General features: G+C 33.1%; 1 protein-coding gene across 5 annotated transcripts; it reads left to right on the top strand.

The window, feature by feature from the left end:
• Window positions 1–8,204: 8,204 nt before the first annotated feature.
• LOC145043143 (disease resistance protein RML1A-like) lies at window positions 8,205–14,903 on the top strand. Of its 5 annotated transcripts, XM_078991722.1 has the most exons (11): window positions 8,205–8,337; window positions 9,225–9,859; window positions 9,967–11,095; window positions 11,518–11,841; window positions 11,919–12,836; window positions 12,914–13,508; window positions 13,730–13,794; window positions 13,892–13,960; window positions 14,099–14,142; window positions 14,386–14,472; window positions 14,566–14,903. In XM_078991722.1, exons 2-7 carry the CDS (start codon window positions 9,327–9,329, stop codon window positions 13,765–13,767), a joined length of 3,537 nt encoding a protein of 1,178 aa, XP_078847848.1. In that variant the 5' UTR covers window positions 8,205–8,337; window positions 9,225–9,326; the 3' UTR covers window positions 13,768–13,794; window positions 13,892–13,960; window positions 14,099–14,142; window positions 14,386–14,472; window positions 14,566–14,903. The 5 variants fall into 5 exon arrangements, with proteins under 5 accessions (XP_078847848.1, XP_078847863.1, XP_078847856.1 ...); XM_078991737.1 differs by lacking the exon at window positions 14,099–14,142; XM_078991730.1 differs by lacking the exon at window positions 14,386–14,472.
• The last annotated feature ends 2,440 nt before the right edge of the window (window positions 14,904–17,343 follow it).

Genomic DNA, 17,343 nt, shown 5'->3' with positions numbered 1-17,343 from the left:
AGTTTATCTATTCCTTCTTGGATTAGAAGCTGATATCATGGCCCCCCGATGATTTTGTTTTGACCTATGTACTAGGCCCGGTCAGAACTAAGTTGATGTGTTCAATTAAGTTCTTTGTCAAACAAATCGGAAATCGGGAAACAAATTGTTGGACAATAAGTAAGACGTTGTTCCACGTATTTGTCCTGTTGATATCTAGAACAGAGGATTATATGATCACTTATCTTAAATGGCATATCAACATCTTCTCAGTTCCGAGAGACCTTGAAAGAGCTACGATTGCCGATCGGTTCCTGAAGTATTGCAGTTATAGTTATTAGACTTATCCAAGTAAGAGATTGTTGGATAAGGTGTCTAAGTCCATAACTATTTCTGGTAAATACTTGACCCGACCCGGCATGGTCCATTTGGGTTGCATGGCACCATGCAATTGGATAAACTAAATGAGAGAAATAACACATATGGTTTATTAATATATTATAAGTTCTAATATATTAATAATATTATTTAATTAGTTTTGATCAAGAATTAATTTAGAAATAATTAAGTGATCAAAAGAATAACTAATTAAATATATGGGTAGATTATATGAATATTCCATATCTTATATAGTGGGCTAAAAGGGTCCATGGATTATCAAGTTGGGTTCCACCCATAAGGTGCTCCATGGATGCTCCATGGAGTTAACCCATGGATTGAGAAATGAAGAGTCATGTTACATTAGGGTTTTACCTAATGCAACACACTATATAAGGACCATGTCTCTCCCCAAAATCGGCTACACAAGAGAAACGAGGGCTTGGCCGATTTTAAGTGTGTTAGAGTATTCTCTCAAGTTTATACTTTGCATTTGGTGTTGTGTGAAGCATTTGAGGCATCACACTTGAGGTGCTAGGCTCACAAGGTTTCAAGGAACACTTTCAACAACAAGGTATGTAATTCTATCTATTATTTATTTTAGAATTGTTCTCCATGTATGCTAGATAGGATCATAGCCTTGGAAATCAACTTTGCATGATAATTAGACAAACATAGATCCAAGGTTATTAGGGTTGCATGTACACTTAGGAAGTGTTAGAATGCTCAAAACCCAACAGAATCCTCCTCTCTTAAGCTTCTTAGATTCTCTAAGACTCTCACCGATTCGAGTATGGATCTTGTACTTTCAGTAGTACGAGCCTAATACTATCTTCCACAGCTATCCATACTTTCCTCAACAATCCTCTTAAATCCTCTAAGTCACTTCCTCAAGCCAAAACACCAAAACCCACTAAACCACACCACCAATCCATTGAAGCATATCATAGGCTTTCCTAGGTTCCTAACCTCACCCTGCCCTCAGCTGCTGAAGGATTCCCATTAATTTCAACTAGCTACCTCATGAATATAGTCACATGCAACAGAGATCAGATAATCCTTTGAGTAAAAGACTCAATCCTAGAATGGTTGGACTCAAACGACAACCGTGCAATAGGTTCAAGTTCATCACTCTGAGATTATCCAGCCTATGCCACATATGACTTGGAATATTCACTTAGTAGCTAACTCACATTGCTAAGAGCCCCAAAAAGCACAAAGCAAGCAACATTCAGGCAACGAAAAATCTAATCAGCATATACTATACAAGCCATTCCATCTACTTATCATATATACAGACTAGCATGCAATACCAAAGCTCATACAATCAGGCACATAAAAGGCATCTCTCCTATCATATAATATAAAGCATATCCTTAGCCCTAATCTAGCATCCAATTCTCATAACCACATCACATATCATAATAAACATGTATTGGTATTTTGGGAACCACGTACTTGAGCTTAGCCGATTGCACGCATCACACCCCTTTCTTTGATTAGAAGTTACTTTTTAGTTAAATGTTTATTTTATAAAAACTTCACCAAACCCTCAGTTTGAGTTTAGGCAGACTCGAGAGTAAGCTTGAATCCCTCAAACCAAGGCTCTGATACCAGCTTGTAACAACCCAAAAATCAGATGCCAAAATTTCATTTTTATTATAATTAAAACACCATTATGACTTTATCCAAAAATCATAAAAAAGCATAAAAACATTTATCAGAGTTCATTCCTAAAGATCACACATCGCAGAAAACACGGGTGTATACGCTGCGATCGTCCTGAGCACTTTCATTTGAAAATCGGGGTACCTGAAGCATAAACAGAAAACTGTAAGAAAAAAGCTTAGTGGGTTCCTAAATTACCGCATACCATAAAATAAACGTACGACCAAGCATATTTGGTTGTTGACCTCCCCTTCGGTCTATTCCAACTGGATACTGTTGAGCATATCTTGGTGTTGGCCTATCCTTCGGTTTAGTCTAACCAGATACTGTCGAGCATATATGGGTGTTGGCCTCCCCTTTGGTCTATTCCAACTGGATACTACCGAGCATAACTAGGTGTTGGCCTCCCCTTCGGTCGATTTCAAGCGGATACTAGGTCTATTTCACCCTACCACTACCACATAATAACATAAGCAAAATAATCACAGAAACATCAACAAATGCCAACAAACCAGACAATTATCACAAAGACAATCATCTTACTATAAACATCAACTAATGGGCCGACATTGGTGCCTTCGAGCCACGAACTCTGCGAAGGGAGACTCACCTCGAATGCTGAAGCTCACTACAAGAAATCCTTAGCGGCTGCCTTGACAACTTCTCGAGCTAACAATACCAAAATATCAACCAATAAGCAATTGGGTTCAAAACCATGATCCATAAGCCATACTTGGGGTAAAATGAGTATTTTACCCCTGTCCCAACAAGATTCATAATTAAGGCCCAAACACTAAATCCAACAAGATCCAAAACCACAAAATCCATGAAAGCCCACTAATGGCCCAATTTTCCAAATTGGGCCCAATCACATACGGTCCTTATCCTAAGCCTACATTTTCCAATTCAGATTGCTTCAAACACTCCTTAGGACAAACTTAACTAAAGGCATAAGTCAAAAGTCAACGGCCTGAGTTGTCTAATCAACTATCTGAGTTGACCTACACCAACTCAGAATCAGGAAAAACCAAAACAACTAGCCGAGTTGACCATCCAACTCGTCGAGTTCACCCGAGACTACACAACTTAATCCATTAAACCGATATAATCAAAACTAACAACTTCCCTCACTCATATCTTAACTGAAATGGACTTAAGAAGGGTATAACTTCCAACTTTACCCATAAGAACCACCAAAATGGGTTCAAAACCCAAACCCTAAACTTAAAAGGGTAAGGACTTAATAATTAAGCACTTAATCTGCAAGGGCACAACTTCTCGATACAGATCTGACCATGAGGCTAGATGACCATGTAAAGTTTCCAACTTTACACTTATTCATGGTTAGAAGAAGCTCCAAAGCTTAAAACATACCAAAAGAAGGACTTAATGAATACATGAAGCCCTTAGGACCATAAAGTTGGCACCTTTATGCCAAAAGAGCTTAAGAGGACTATAGATATGGAAGAATAGCACTTGGGATGTCCTTCAACCCTACCAATCACCCAACATGGCTAAACGCATAAAAAATTAACCCAAATAAATCTAGTAATATATTAAGCAAGGATAGAACTTTATACCCACAATATGTTGGAAATGATGCAAATAATCAAGATCTGAAGGCTTCTACTTGAATCACCACCTTACACCAAGCTTCTCCTTCTTCCAAGAGCTTCAAACACACTAAAACACACTCACAAAGGGCTAACAACACTCAAAAAGGCTTTAGGGTTTCGAGATTAGGGTTAGGGGCTAAGGAGGTTGAAAATGAGGCCAACACCTGGAACTTAAGGTGTTTAAATAGGGTGCAAAACCCCAAAATTAGGGTTTCCTAAATAGCACGCAAATCGTCGAGTTTCCTACACCAACTCGACGAGTTGATCCTTAAAAACATGTGTCCTAAAAGCTTTCAACACGTCGATTTTATGCCACAAACTCGACGAGTTGGCCCCTAAAAATTGAATTTATTTCCATAACTGACCTTCTAGATTTCGAGATGTTACAAAACCTAATGAAGATTTGGAAATGAATAATCTCAAGAGCTAGAAAGATATCTTCCTTATTATGATAACTTTGATTTGAAGATAAGAGTTTCCATATAACAAAAGACTTCCTTTTTGTAAGTGGTTTTTTTTTTTTTAGCTATTTTGTACGTTAAGCCAGGTCATTAGGTATTTCTTTATATATTCGATAACCCTCTTTATGAAGGGTATCAATCAAGATTGTGTTCGTAATAAATGTATGTTCTCTGATTATCTCTTGAGTTTTTACGAATCTATTCATAATCAATAAAGTTTAGTTTAATGTATTCGCTATTGGTCTTCATATTGTTCATTGTTACTTGATTGAATCAATTGTTTGGGACCAACAGGCTAGTCTACATTCTTGATGAATGGTCTACATTCTCAGCCGATAGAAATCGTTTGGGATAGATGTGAGTTAAGGATTAAATGTGCGAATAAAGCAATTTAACTAATACTTTAAGGTGTGATTCAAAAAAAATGTACACTTAGATGTTATTATATGTACATCAGCGTTATTTAACTAATATTTTTTTTATTGGCCAAACTAATAACATTTTTTTGAACAAATTTGAAACTTAGTTACATTCCTATAATCTTTTTCCAATCGGGTATTATAGCAAAAAATTAAGAGAATTTCAATTTTAACCAACAAAATCGCAGGTGATTAAGCTTAACTATGATTACGCTTTTATGAGTGGCGAACTCATTTCAATGGCATATGAAATTTACCAGTTTACGGCACATGAGCCCAGAATATATAAACCCTAAAATTTTGAAATAACATCATCATTTTAATGTTTGCATTGAAGTTGGTCTTGTTGAAAGAATGACACTAATCCTCAAACTTATAATCATTTTAATGTTTGTTATTTAAAATATATAATATAGCCCGAAAGTTAAACACTATGCACTTTATAGCCAAAAGTTAAGAGAATTTCAAATATAGCGATCAAAATCGCATGTGATAAACATGTGATTTCGCTTATATTATTTGCAAACTCGTTATAATGGTATATGAAATTGGCCCATTTTTTGCACATATAAGCCCAAATATATAAACCCTAGAATATTGAAATAATATCATTATTTTAATGTTTGTCGTTGAAGTTGGTTTTGTTGAAATAATGAAATTAATCCTTCAAATCTTTGTTAACTTCCAACTTAATGTGTTTGAGTATTTTTTATTATGTTTGTGAAAATTTCTAAAATTGTTCTTGAACTGCAAATATTAATTGTATGTGAGAGAGAGAGGTTGAACTGCAAATATTAATTGTATGTGAGAGAGAGAGGAAGACAGAAAGAAAGTCAAAAGGAAGAACAGTGGGGTTGTTATGGTTGGGTGATTTGTTTTTTATTTTTTTTATTTTTTTTTATTTATATATATATATATATATATATATATATATATATATATATATATATATATATATATATATATATATATATATATATATATATATATATATATATAAAAGTATTAACGTAAAAATAAAAAAAAATAAAATAAGTATAAGGTTAAAATAGACATTTTAATTTTTTTATGAGCAAAATCATGAAAATTTGTTGTTTTTAGAAATTCAATACGAGTCCGAAACTTTTTAAACTGTATTCATAGTTTTTAGGGGTAAGAATAATAATCGAAAAATCGAACCAAAACCAAATTAACCAATATAATCAAACCATAATAACCAAACCATTTTAAAAACGTTGGTTCGGTTTCTGATTTTTGTTAACAAATAACTAATGGTTCGGTTATGGTTTTATAGGTTAAGTAAACCATTATTAACCGAACCGCTAACTTTATATTTTAATATATAAAAATTATAGATTATATATAAAATAATATAATCAAACTTATTTAAGACCTATTAAACTTTCAAAATATAATTCATTAATCCTCACTTATTAGGAGACGAACGAGCAATCAAATCATCAAATATTGTTTTGACTTTATAGACGTATTTGAAGAATTTTTTGACTTTATAATCAAGAATTCTAAGTAAGTTAAGTTTTTGGTTATTTTTTGACTTTGTGATGTATTAAGAATGTATTTTTTTAAATTATTTGTTTTTTTTATTTACTGTTTTTGACTCAATCACATTGAATGTATACGAGTGATTCACACATTTTTTTTTTTAATCTAGATAGCGCATAATATGAATGTTTGACTATTTTATTTTATGGTTTTTTATTTAATCGCATTGAACATGTATGAATATTTGACTTTATTTTAATGTTAATATTAATTATCAATATATGAAATTATTTTATTAAATGTTTTTTATTTTAAATGTGACTATGTGTTATATCACCCTGAGTATCAAATGTATACATTTTTTCTATTACTATAAGGTAGATTATAAACATTGGCATCGATGACTTTTTTTATTCTCTTTTCATTTTTAATGCTAATATGCTTTCTCCATTTATATTAATTTGAACATTATGGTTAACCAATATTTACCATTAAGCAAAACCGTTAACCGACAAAAACCATTAACCATAACGAATATTAACCATACCAAATGGCTACCAAAATGCATTAACCAATCATAATGACTATGGTTCGGTTTTGACCAATAACTAAACCAAACCGGCCCATATACACTCCCTAATAGTTTTTAACAAACCACCGAACCAATTTTACAATTTTGTTTAAAACATAAAAAGTTTCCATTAATCTGAACAAAATAATAAATGCACAATTATTTTATTCAATAAAATATTAATAATTAAAAATTTTCAACACTACACTCAAGGGATAAAGTTATAACTTTCTTTTAACAGAAAATGATTATTCAATAAAATATTAATAATTAAATATTAATAATTAAAAATTTGAGATTTATCTGATAGTTTTCCTACATGTAAACTTAAAATTTTAACGGTTAAATTTATAACTTTCTAAAAACACTGAAAAATTAAGGGAAATAATTTCAAAGGGTTTGTCCATAAGAACACTCCCCACCCTTTCCATTTATCTTCATCACCCAGTGGACGTCCGCGGTTGACTACACAAACAAGACCTACTGTTCCTCCTACTCAAGATCCAACGACTTAATATCCTCGTAGACATAGTTTTGCGACGTCTATGTCAGATTATAATGGGTCTAATCAGTTTGATTTAAATCAGGAACCAAAGATGCACAGTACATTTTCATTTCAACAACCTTCAACATTTTACTAAATTCACTTATGAGTGAAATTCCAAATGAATTTCATCCATACTTTACAAACATCAATACGCCCAGCGTACTCGTCTTCCACAATTTCATTTAAGGCAAAACTTGACAACTAGAAGGAGAAGAAGTGCTAGATAAATATACCCCAAATTCCCGGGTGTTACATTTTGAAAGCAAAGGGACCACGACCATCTATGATGTTTTGAAAGCACATGGATCAAACTTCAGATCTGAGGAAACCATAGGGACCATTTATAATGTTTTTTCAAGTTTTTATTTAGGGTTTTTTTTAAAGGGAAAACATAAAAATACAATCCTAATCTACTTATCTTTTCCAGATATATCCAAAACGGAACATGAATATCCAACCTTATTGAGCGATGTCATATAACTATACTGCTAAAGACAAACACATTCTTATCTAAGTTAGTAAACGAATATGAAGTTTTTCTATCAAAAATTTAAAATACTTGAAAGTATTTGTTTGAAGTTTCGAATCATAATAATAATATAAACAGTTAAAATAGTGTAATTTTAAAAATCATGAAAATATCATGCAAATAATAAGACCATGACATAAATACATAGCAAAATGACAGAAAATACCATACATAATATTTTTTTTTTAAGATTATGATATAAATAAATAGAGAGGAAAATAAATGTAATAATTATTAAAACTAAAATTGCAATTATAAACATTGATATAAAAGTTATTTAATCTAAATCAAAAATAAAATAAAAATATATTTAATTGTGTCAAAATGAATAGAAAGTTGACGTTAGGATGGATGACTATTGCATTTTTTATATTTTTTTTATTTGATTTGATTGCCGGTGGTTTTGACCATTGTAAATGGTTTTCAACCATGGTGTCTTTAGAATTCCCCTACACTCAACACTTATCATGACTTGTCTAAAAAAAGTTTTAGTTTTTGTGTCGAACCAAAGAAAGGTTTTAACATATCGCTTTTTAAAAGATAAAAATAAAAATATATTATGATTGCCCTTCCTTCTTCGTTGACTTTCTCCTCGTCGTCTAACCACCGTTCCTTCTCTATCCTCGAAGCTTCAGCCTTCAGGTCTTTCTGTCGTCTTGTACGCAGGTAACTACGAAAGCATATTTTTACAATTTAGTTTCACTTGTTGTTTGACAATTTCATCTTATTAATCAAAAACCACATCATATTCATCGATTCGTTTGTTTGTTCATAATTAGGCGATTGAAATTTCGTTTATCTCAGTTACTTTTGTTTAGTATTATGATTCAATTAAGATGAGATTCAGTAATCATATTCTTGGGTAAAGTCCAGAATGACGAACAAATCTTTCTGCACAGTGGAAAATTTTCAGTCCTCGAAAATTACTCCTTACTTCCTTTATATTTTCCAATTCGTAAACAGAAATTTTCACATATGATTCGATATCCTGAAAAGTAAGCTAAACACTGATTCTTAACAGGATTTAATATTCGATTGTAAGAATTATTAATTGCCTGGTGATGCTCTATCTGTGCTAAAATTGCTGAAGTACTCTGGGGTGTTGTAGTCCTTGAATCAAAATTAGAATTTTTATATGCACAAGTCTAGATCCTAAATCAATCAAGTAATTCTCACTTTATGTGCAAAATAAGCTAGATTAGGTTTTTGTTTTGAGCTAAAAAGTTCATCAGGGATTTCTTTGTAGTTTCAATACCTAAATGTTGGTGAGCTTGGGTTCATCATTTTGGTAGCTCTTTCATGTGGATGTTTTAATTACATGTAACATCTGGTTAACTCAAAACCTTGTTCCTAGGGGCATTATCTCCAAAGTTTCATAATAGTATAGAGTTTGAAATCCAAATCTTAGAAATGGAGCGACTTTTTGTTACAAATTTTTTTTTTTTTGAACAACTCCATCAGAATGTGATGCTAGTCATTGTGATAGATATATATTCAATAAATTGTTTAACTTAAGTTGCATAAAGTATTAATAATTTGGATTTTATGCACAGAAATTATGCGTGGTATATCTAGTGATTGAGCTACAAGTGAGGAAACTGGAAAGCTTCACAAAGCAATACTTATTTTCTGAGAGACACAAGGACTAACTCATAATGGTTGTTCTCTCTGAACTTTTTGAAGGATCTTCATCTTCTTCATCAACTCATGGTCATATATATGACGTATTCTTAAGTTTTAGAGGCCTTGACACTCGTAATAATTTTACTGCATACCTTCGTAAAGCCCTTATGGATGCCAATATAACTACCTTCTTGGATGGTGAAGAGATTGAAACCGGGGAAGATCTGAAACCGGAATTGGAGAGTGCGATCAAAGCATCTAGGGCTTCTGTTATCGTGTTATCTAAGAATTATGCTTCTTCCACATGGTGTCTTGATGAATTGGTGCTGATCCTTGAGCAACGTATGAAATTCAATCATGTTGTAATCCCTATTTTTTATCATGTTGAGCCCACCGATGTCAGGAAGCAACAAAGTAGTTTCGGAGATGCAATGGCTAAGCATAGACAGACAATGGAGTTGGAGACAAATGCAAATAAAAGAAGTAAATGGGCTCAAAAGATGGACCGATGGAAGAAAGCGCTTACAGAAGTTGCTGACATAAAAGGGAAGGACGTAAATGGCAGGTAAACACTTTTGTTCATATTTCCATACTCCTTCAATTTAATTTCTCAATTTGGTTTGTAAGTTTTGTGGATTGTGTTTTGTACTTATTAAAATCAATTTTTTTCAGGATAGAGCCGGAGGTTATTGAAGAAATTGTTAAGGATGTTTATCATAGATTACGTGTACCCTTAAAGAGTCCTCTACCACTACTTATTGGGATGGAGTCTTCAGTTAAATTCATCACTTCATGGTTGAAAGATGCATCCTCACATACAGTAAATATACTCACTATTTTGGGTATGGGCGGAATTGGGAAGACATCTTTAGCCAAATATGTGTATGGGTTACATTGTCGTGAATTCCACACAAGTAGCTATATTGGGGATATTAGTAGGAGATGTGATGAAAAATTTAGTGGGTTGCTTGATTTACAAAAACAACTCTATGATAACATTTCAAAAACAACATCAATTCAAGTTCATGATGTTTCTACATACACCTCAAAGATAGAGAATTTAGTAGCTCGTAAAAAGGTGCTTCTAGTTCTTGATGATGTTGATAGTCTCACTCAGTTGGATGCATTACTTGGAAGCAAAGGTTTTCATCCAGGAAGCATAGTTATAGTAACAACAAAGGATGCATGGTTGACAGAGAGTTGTGCACTATTCAAAACGAACCTTAAACTCAAACATAAAAAGCACGTGCTTAAAGGCTTATCTCAGATTGATTCACAAAAACTTTTGTGTTTTCATGCGTTCATGTCCAACAATCCCAATGAAGGGTATGAAGAGGTGTCAGAAAACTTTGTGATGTATTGTGAAGGACACCCATTGGCTCTTGAAATTTTGGGCAAGTCTCTACATAATCGGGATCTAGCTTACTGGGAAGATCGAATAAAACGGCTAAACAAAGAAACTGGTTCCCCTATAAATAATGTCTTGAGAATGAGCTTTGACTCTTTGCCATTAGAAAATGATAAAGAATTGTTCAAGCATATTGCATGTTTTTTTGTTGGAATAGATAGAGATGTTGCTGAAACAATATTAAAAGCATGTGATATAGACACTAGATCTGGGATCACGAATCTCATTGATAACTGCCTTCTTAGTATTGGATGGAATAACGAATTGATGATGCATCAATTGCTTCAAAAGATGGGAAGGTCCATAGTACATGAAGAATCACCAGATAAGCCATGGAAGCGAAGTCGATTATGGTGTCACGCTGAGTCATTCAAAGTGTTAAAACAAAAAAAGGTATGAGGCTATGCATACGTAAAGAAATGGCATTGTATTTCTTTTGATTTTGTTTATTATAACATTATAGATTCATATGTTCCTATTATAGCGTTGTACTTTTAAAAAATCTACCCAAATATAGTAATGTCATGTCATCCGAATACAAAGAAAATTTCACTGCTACATGTATAATGTCCTGATAAGGAAAAAGTTGAGTGTTCGATGCTATAATCGGATAGATTTATCAATGTGCTATGTCTTCACAAGTAAAAAATTGAAAGTTCAGGGATGTAATATAAAGAAATGAAGGTATGATACTATACTACATAAATAAATGAAAGTAAATTGCAACTTCTAGCATGTAGCCCTTAGTATTATGCATATTTAGAGTTCTTTGTATCGTTTATGTAACTATTTTAAAAATATTTTGTGATTCTTAGGGTAAAGGAAATCTTCTAGGCCTTGCCCTTGACATGCAAATGCTTGAGAAAGAAAAGTTGCGTGTATCAATGGAGGTGAAAACAAATGCATTGAGTGACATGGATAATCTAATGCTACTACAACTCAATTATGTACGACTTATTGGGTCTTATGAGAACTTTCCAGAAGAACTAAGATGGTTGTGTATGCATGGATTCCCTTTAAAGACTATACCTTTAGACTTACCAATGGAGAATCTCGTTGCTCTTGACTTGTCTTATAGCAATATTGAATCATTTGGCATTTGTTATAGTAATTCACATCAACATGATAGTAGTCAAAAGGTAATTTATCTTCATTTTTTTTCATCCAATTTCAAGTTGAATAAATTCATTACAATTCTACCTTATTTCCATTTCAGCAATTGATTGGATCATGCTCAAAAAATAAAAGGTTGCTTGGATCATTGAAGATTCTAAATTTAAGTTTCTGTGAACAACTTCGTAGTCTGAGTGCCTTTGACGAACTCTATGCACTTGAGAGGTTAATAGTTAGAAATTGCTCTAATTTACTTGAGGTTTCTGACTCAATTGAGCAATGTTTTGAACTAATCCTCATTGATCTGAGCTATTGCATCAAGCTTGAAAAACTTCCAAGAAGCTTAGGAATGTTAAAGAAAGTTAAAACACTATTGCTAAAGGGATGTAATCTTGGCGAACCCCAAATAGATACTAGAGACATGTATTCAATGGAAAAGCTCAAGACTAACAACATTGACATAAGCACATTAACCTCTTCCTCTTCTGTTCTTGAGGCTATACCAAGGGACTTGAAGTTCTTTGCAGTTTCTTTACCTAGATCTTTAGTAAGCTTGTCACTTGAAAATAACAATTTGTCCACCGAATCCTTTCCCATGGACTTTAGTTGCCTATCCATGTTAGAGGAATTATATCTAGATGAAAATCCTATAGTTTCCCTGCCCAATTGTGTGAGAAACCTTCCTAGGCTTCAGATACTTAGCATGCAAAACTGTAATTCGCTGACATCAATCGAGCATCCTCCACATACACTAAAAGAGTTGATCCTCTTTTCTGATTATAAGCCTTTGCTACAAAAAGTACTATTTGATCCAAAAATGTCCGCACTCAAGTTTTTAATAGAGTGGAAGATGTTTGCAACTTCATCGTTTGAAATTGAAGGGATGATCAAAATCCAACCAATGGCAGGAGTTGAGGAAAAGGTAATAAGTAGTTTGAGCTGGACTAATCTAGAGTTCCTCAATGAAAGACGTGTGGCAACTTCTACACGTGATAGAGGATATGAAGAATCTGAAATCCAGGTTTGCTGTAGCTAACTATATGTCTTTGTGTGAATATATAATTTATGGTGATTAATTACAGTGGTTGTATTTGGCAGATGTATTATGAATTTGGAATATTCAGCACAATTTTTGGAGGCGAAGAGATGCCAAATTGGATTACAGATATAAGCATGGGGCCATCAGTATCATTTTTCATCCCTTCATCTCCTAACAAGCTAAGGGGATTTAATTTCTGCTATGTTCTGGCATCTCGATTTCTCAATGAGAGGCATGAATTTGTAGATGAAAAGTTCCTTTATTTGCCAATGATTATGATTAGAAATAAAACAAAGAGCCAGACCTGGATATACGAACATTACATTGGAAGAGTTAGTGTTGCTAGAAAGTGTTTTACTTTGTTAAGCCATTGGATGTTTGGGTGGAATGAAATGGAAGGTGGTGATCACATTACTATTACTGTGAGGGACAACCCATTTCATGTTGGTAAGCAAGTTACAAAGGAGTGTGGGGTGAGTCTTGTGTATGATGATAGTGAAGAAGAGGATGCATTGAGTTATTACAAATCATGGAATCACATCATTGGTGGAGATCTCACTCCATTTCAGGTAAAAACAGGAGAATACATTCTAAGCAAAAGGCGATTAATGCTGCCTTATATCGAAATGGATACAGACGACGTCCGCTTTAATGGTAGATATCATTCTTTTCTGTTACATTCTTTTTAAATTTTTTTTAAACGGGTGAAATTGCAAACTTTTTATCTAGTATTTGTGTGGCAAGAACAAGTGAAATCACACAACCAAACTCACTGTTTACTAATATCAGATCTTAATTTTTCAAGGGAATATACTTGTCTCTTTACATAACAATTAACACCCATAAAATTTATACTTTTTATTTCTTTACATCAGGAAAGAACTTCGGCTTTAGAGCTTTATCCCAGAAGTAGTCCGAAATACTTGGTCATGCATGGGAGGTATGCTTTCTGTCCCTAAAACCTTTCTCTTACCACATGAATGAAAGACATACACAACCAAATATCTTAACATCAAAGTTCCTGATCATTCTTCCAGGATATAACAAGATAAAAGGAGTTGTAACCTTGCAATGGATACTTGGAAATGGCAACATCAAAACCTAAGGTATGTTTGCTAAACGTTGGCATGTAAAGCACTCATCCTAACATATTAGAAGCTTTAACCCCTCAATTTCCAATAGTCGAGTTTGAGTTCAATGCCTTCATTTTGGGCTTTGAGTTTAGTATTTTTGGTTTTTATCAGGATAAACTGCAAATTTGGTCCATGTGGTTTGCAAAACGCTGTAGGTGGGTCCAAAATCTTTTCAACTTGCCCCAATGGTCCAAAAGCTGAAATTTTTTGTGGATATGGTCCCTCCTTTTAACTTCTGTCTATGGAGAATCGTTAAGTAAAACACGCATGCTCAATGTCAGCGCATTTTTGTAGTTTCAATCCTGGTCCCTTTTTTTTATTCTTTTTTTTTTTTTTTTTTTTTTCCTTTTAAACTCCTTCAACGTGTCTTTCTTATCTTTCATCTTCATGCATACCAGACCAAAACCCATGGCTTTCAACAATGCTGCTCTGTTTTTATGGAAACATGGCTGTTGTGGGAACGTCCTGGACATCTCTCAACTGTGGTCGCCCACATGCCCTAAACATGTTATTAATTTCAAAATATATTATGGGTTTTACTTCGATTGTAGATTAATCCTTCTACTGAAATTTTGTAGGATTCTAAATGCGGGTTTATTGGTCGTATCAATCCAATAATATGTTAAAGATAAACTGATATAATACTTGAGTTGATGAGAACAATCAACATGCATGAGGTGTCTTTGGGGAATTGTGAGATGAAGCAATAAAATTGAAGTTGTATTTGGTTACAACCTGAGTGTTGTTCCTAGTTTTTATGTTCTTTTAGAATTAGGAAATGGATGTTAGGGTTTAGTTTTTTTGAAAAAAAACCCTAAATTATGTTTTTTGTTGTTGAATTAGGGTTTGATTTTTGTAAAATGATTTGAAAGGTGTAATGATTTGGTAACATATTTTAATGTCAACCATTGTCTCATACTGTTTCTTTAAGTTGTTGTGTATTAGTAAGTTACTGACGTACTCATACATAGATTTGATTGTACATCAAGTAACACTAAAACTGACAATAGCATATGTTTTGTAAATGATATAAACTGCGTTTCATCAAATATGACATAAGTATATACACTCACTATGTGAAGAAACTCAAATGATTCCAACATCAATAGATCTTATTTTTTATTGGTATTAAGACCTAGTTGGTTTTCATCAAACTTACAACCCACAACTCACTACACACTCCCTCTCACCCATATAACTACTCTAAAGAAGAAATTAAGCAAGAACAATATCAGATAATCAAGGTTAATGAACTAACTAAAAGTTAACCCTAACAAACCTTAAAGATTTGGTGAACAAGACGATAGAGTAATTTGTGAATGAACTACATACAAAATTGATGTGATGTATTTTCATTCGATACAAACAACTCTATATATAGTGTATAGCCTAAACATGGAACGTATTTGAACCCAATGTGAGACAAATATGTATATAGTGACAAATAGTCATCAGCTCTTCAAATTAGTAGCTTCCAAACTCTTATGTGCAGTTTCCTGTTGTACCTCCAACTTTAAGTACGACACACTACACTTGAACTCCAAAACTAATCCATCAAGTTCCTAGAATTTAAACTTTTGTCCCCCAACATTCTTGCACTAACCGGATTATGTAAGTAGTACCCATACTTGTTCGGTGGTTAAGATTGTAAGGAAATAGACATTATTTTCAGCACATAAACAAAAGAGATAACCAAAAGGGCACTACCATTAAACCTTTTCATGACCAATATGATAATTACATTCAACATGTTCATAAGTAGACCATACACAAAACAAAAGTTCATCCATAGTTAAAATAGTATTTTCATAAGTACACCTAAATAACCAAAGACAAAACATATAAACAACCATAGTTTTCAAAAGATATCCATGACAACCATACTACAAAAACCACTACCCTTAACCAATACCACCACTACCTAAATTCTTGGTTGATTGCCGCATGCATTACCTCCATGGCCATTGCATTTTCTTGAATTATGAACCTTGTGCTTTCACTTACCACATGTCACACACACAAATTTGCTAGTAAGTTTTTTACTTTGATTTTGACTCCCTTTCTAACTTTGACTAAGATTCCTTTCACCTTCACTTTGCTTTCTTTTGTTTTTAGGTCTCCCTGCGAAGTTGTGATGTAGTGGACGGTATTCCTTGATGTAAATATGCCTCTATCATGTTAATTTTTTACTCATTTGATAGATTCTTGCTATTGGTTATTTTTTGGTTATTTATATATCATTGATTCACCGTTTCAAGAAAGTGTGGTGGATGGTAATAGTCATTGGACATTCAATCTGTAACACCCCATTTTTGCCTTATAGTATAAACAATCAGTCATGTAAATAAATCTCTTTTACAATATTATTTAGGATAAATAATGATAGCTTCATTTTATTACTTTTTTCCTAGTTTATTTTAGTACATTCCATCTCATTTTACTTAATATTCATGCATATTTTCTCTTTTTGTTATTTTTCATCTTTATCAGGTATTTTCTATTATTTTGAGCCTAATTGCAAGATTTATTAAAGACTATTCAACATAGAGGCATGGAGGGAATACATGACCTTTGGAAGCTTGTGGTTTACTTATGGGCTAAAAGTGGTGCAATTGGGCTTATTGTTAACATGATGCTGGGGCAAGTTGGACTTAATATTGGTTAAAGAATGATGATGATGCGAATAGAATTTAAGCTATAAACGATCAAAAGAGTAATGGACCATCTTGGAGGAGTTTACAATGTATATTTGGGCTATCAAGAACCTTACAATTGGGTTGGACAAAGATTTGAAGCATTGGAGAAAGAGACCCACCTAAAGATGGACAAAATTGACCGATTCAACACTTATATGCAGACCACATATACTCGCCGACCGTCCGCGTGCAACGTGCAGTGAAGAAACAAGGTTTTGTGCTTTTGCCTCTGTTTTGGGATGGTTGGTGGTTGACTTTTTATACAATTTTAGATCTAATTTTTTCACACTTTCTCTGGAGTTTTGAGGTTGAAGAAACAACAACAACATTTTGAAGAACGCCATCTTTTCACTGTTAAATCTTGCTACATGTTTGGTACAATTTGTTTTTATTTTAGTTTCTTGAGTTTAGCCATGCTAGGATAAACTTCTGGATAAACTTCTATTGGTTGACTTGGATGTAATTGCTTGAATGATTTGGTTATTTTGAAGAACTCCATATACGAACTTGTGTTGAATATCTATGATTATATTTTCTATGAAAACTTCCTTCATGTCTATATGTCTCTAGTCATAAATATTTATATGTGAATGTTATTTTTGTTGGTTAAATTATTGGCTAAGTAATGGGACTTCAATTTAACAAGAAAAAAAAATGTTT

This window comes from Lactuca saligna, chromosome 1, assembly GCF_052625555.1.
Source record: "Lactuca saligna cultivar CGN05327 chromosome 1, ASM5262555v1, whole genome shotgun sequence".
Taxonomy (NCBI): Eukaryota; Viridiplantae; Streptophyta; class Magnoliopsida; order Asterales; family Asteraceae; genus Lactuca; species Lactuca saligna.
This window is presented reverse-complemented; position numbering and strand designations above follow the sequence as displayed.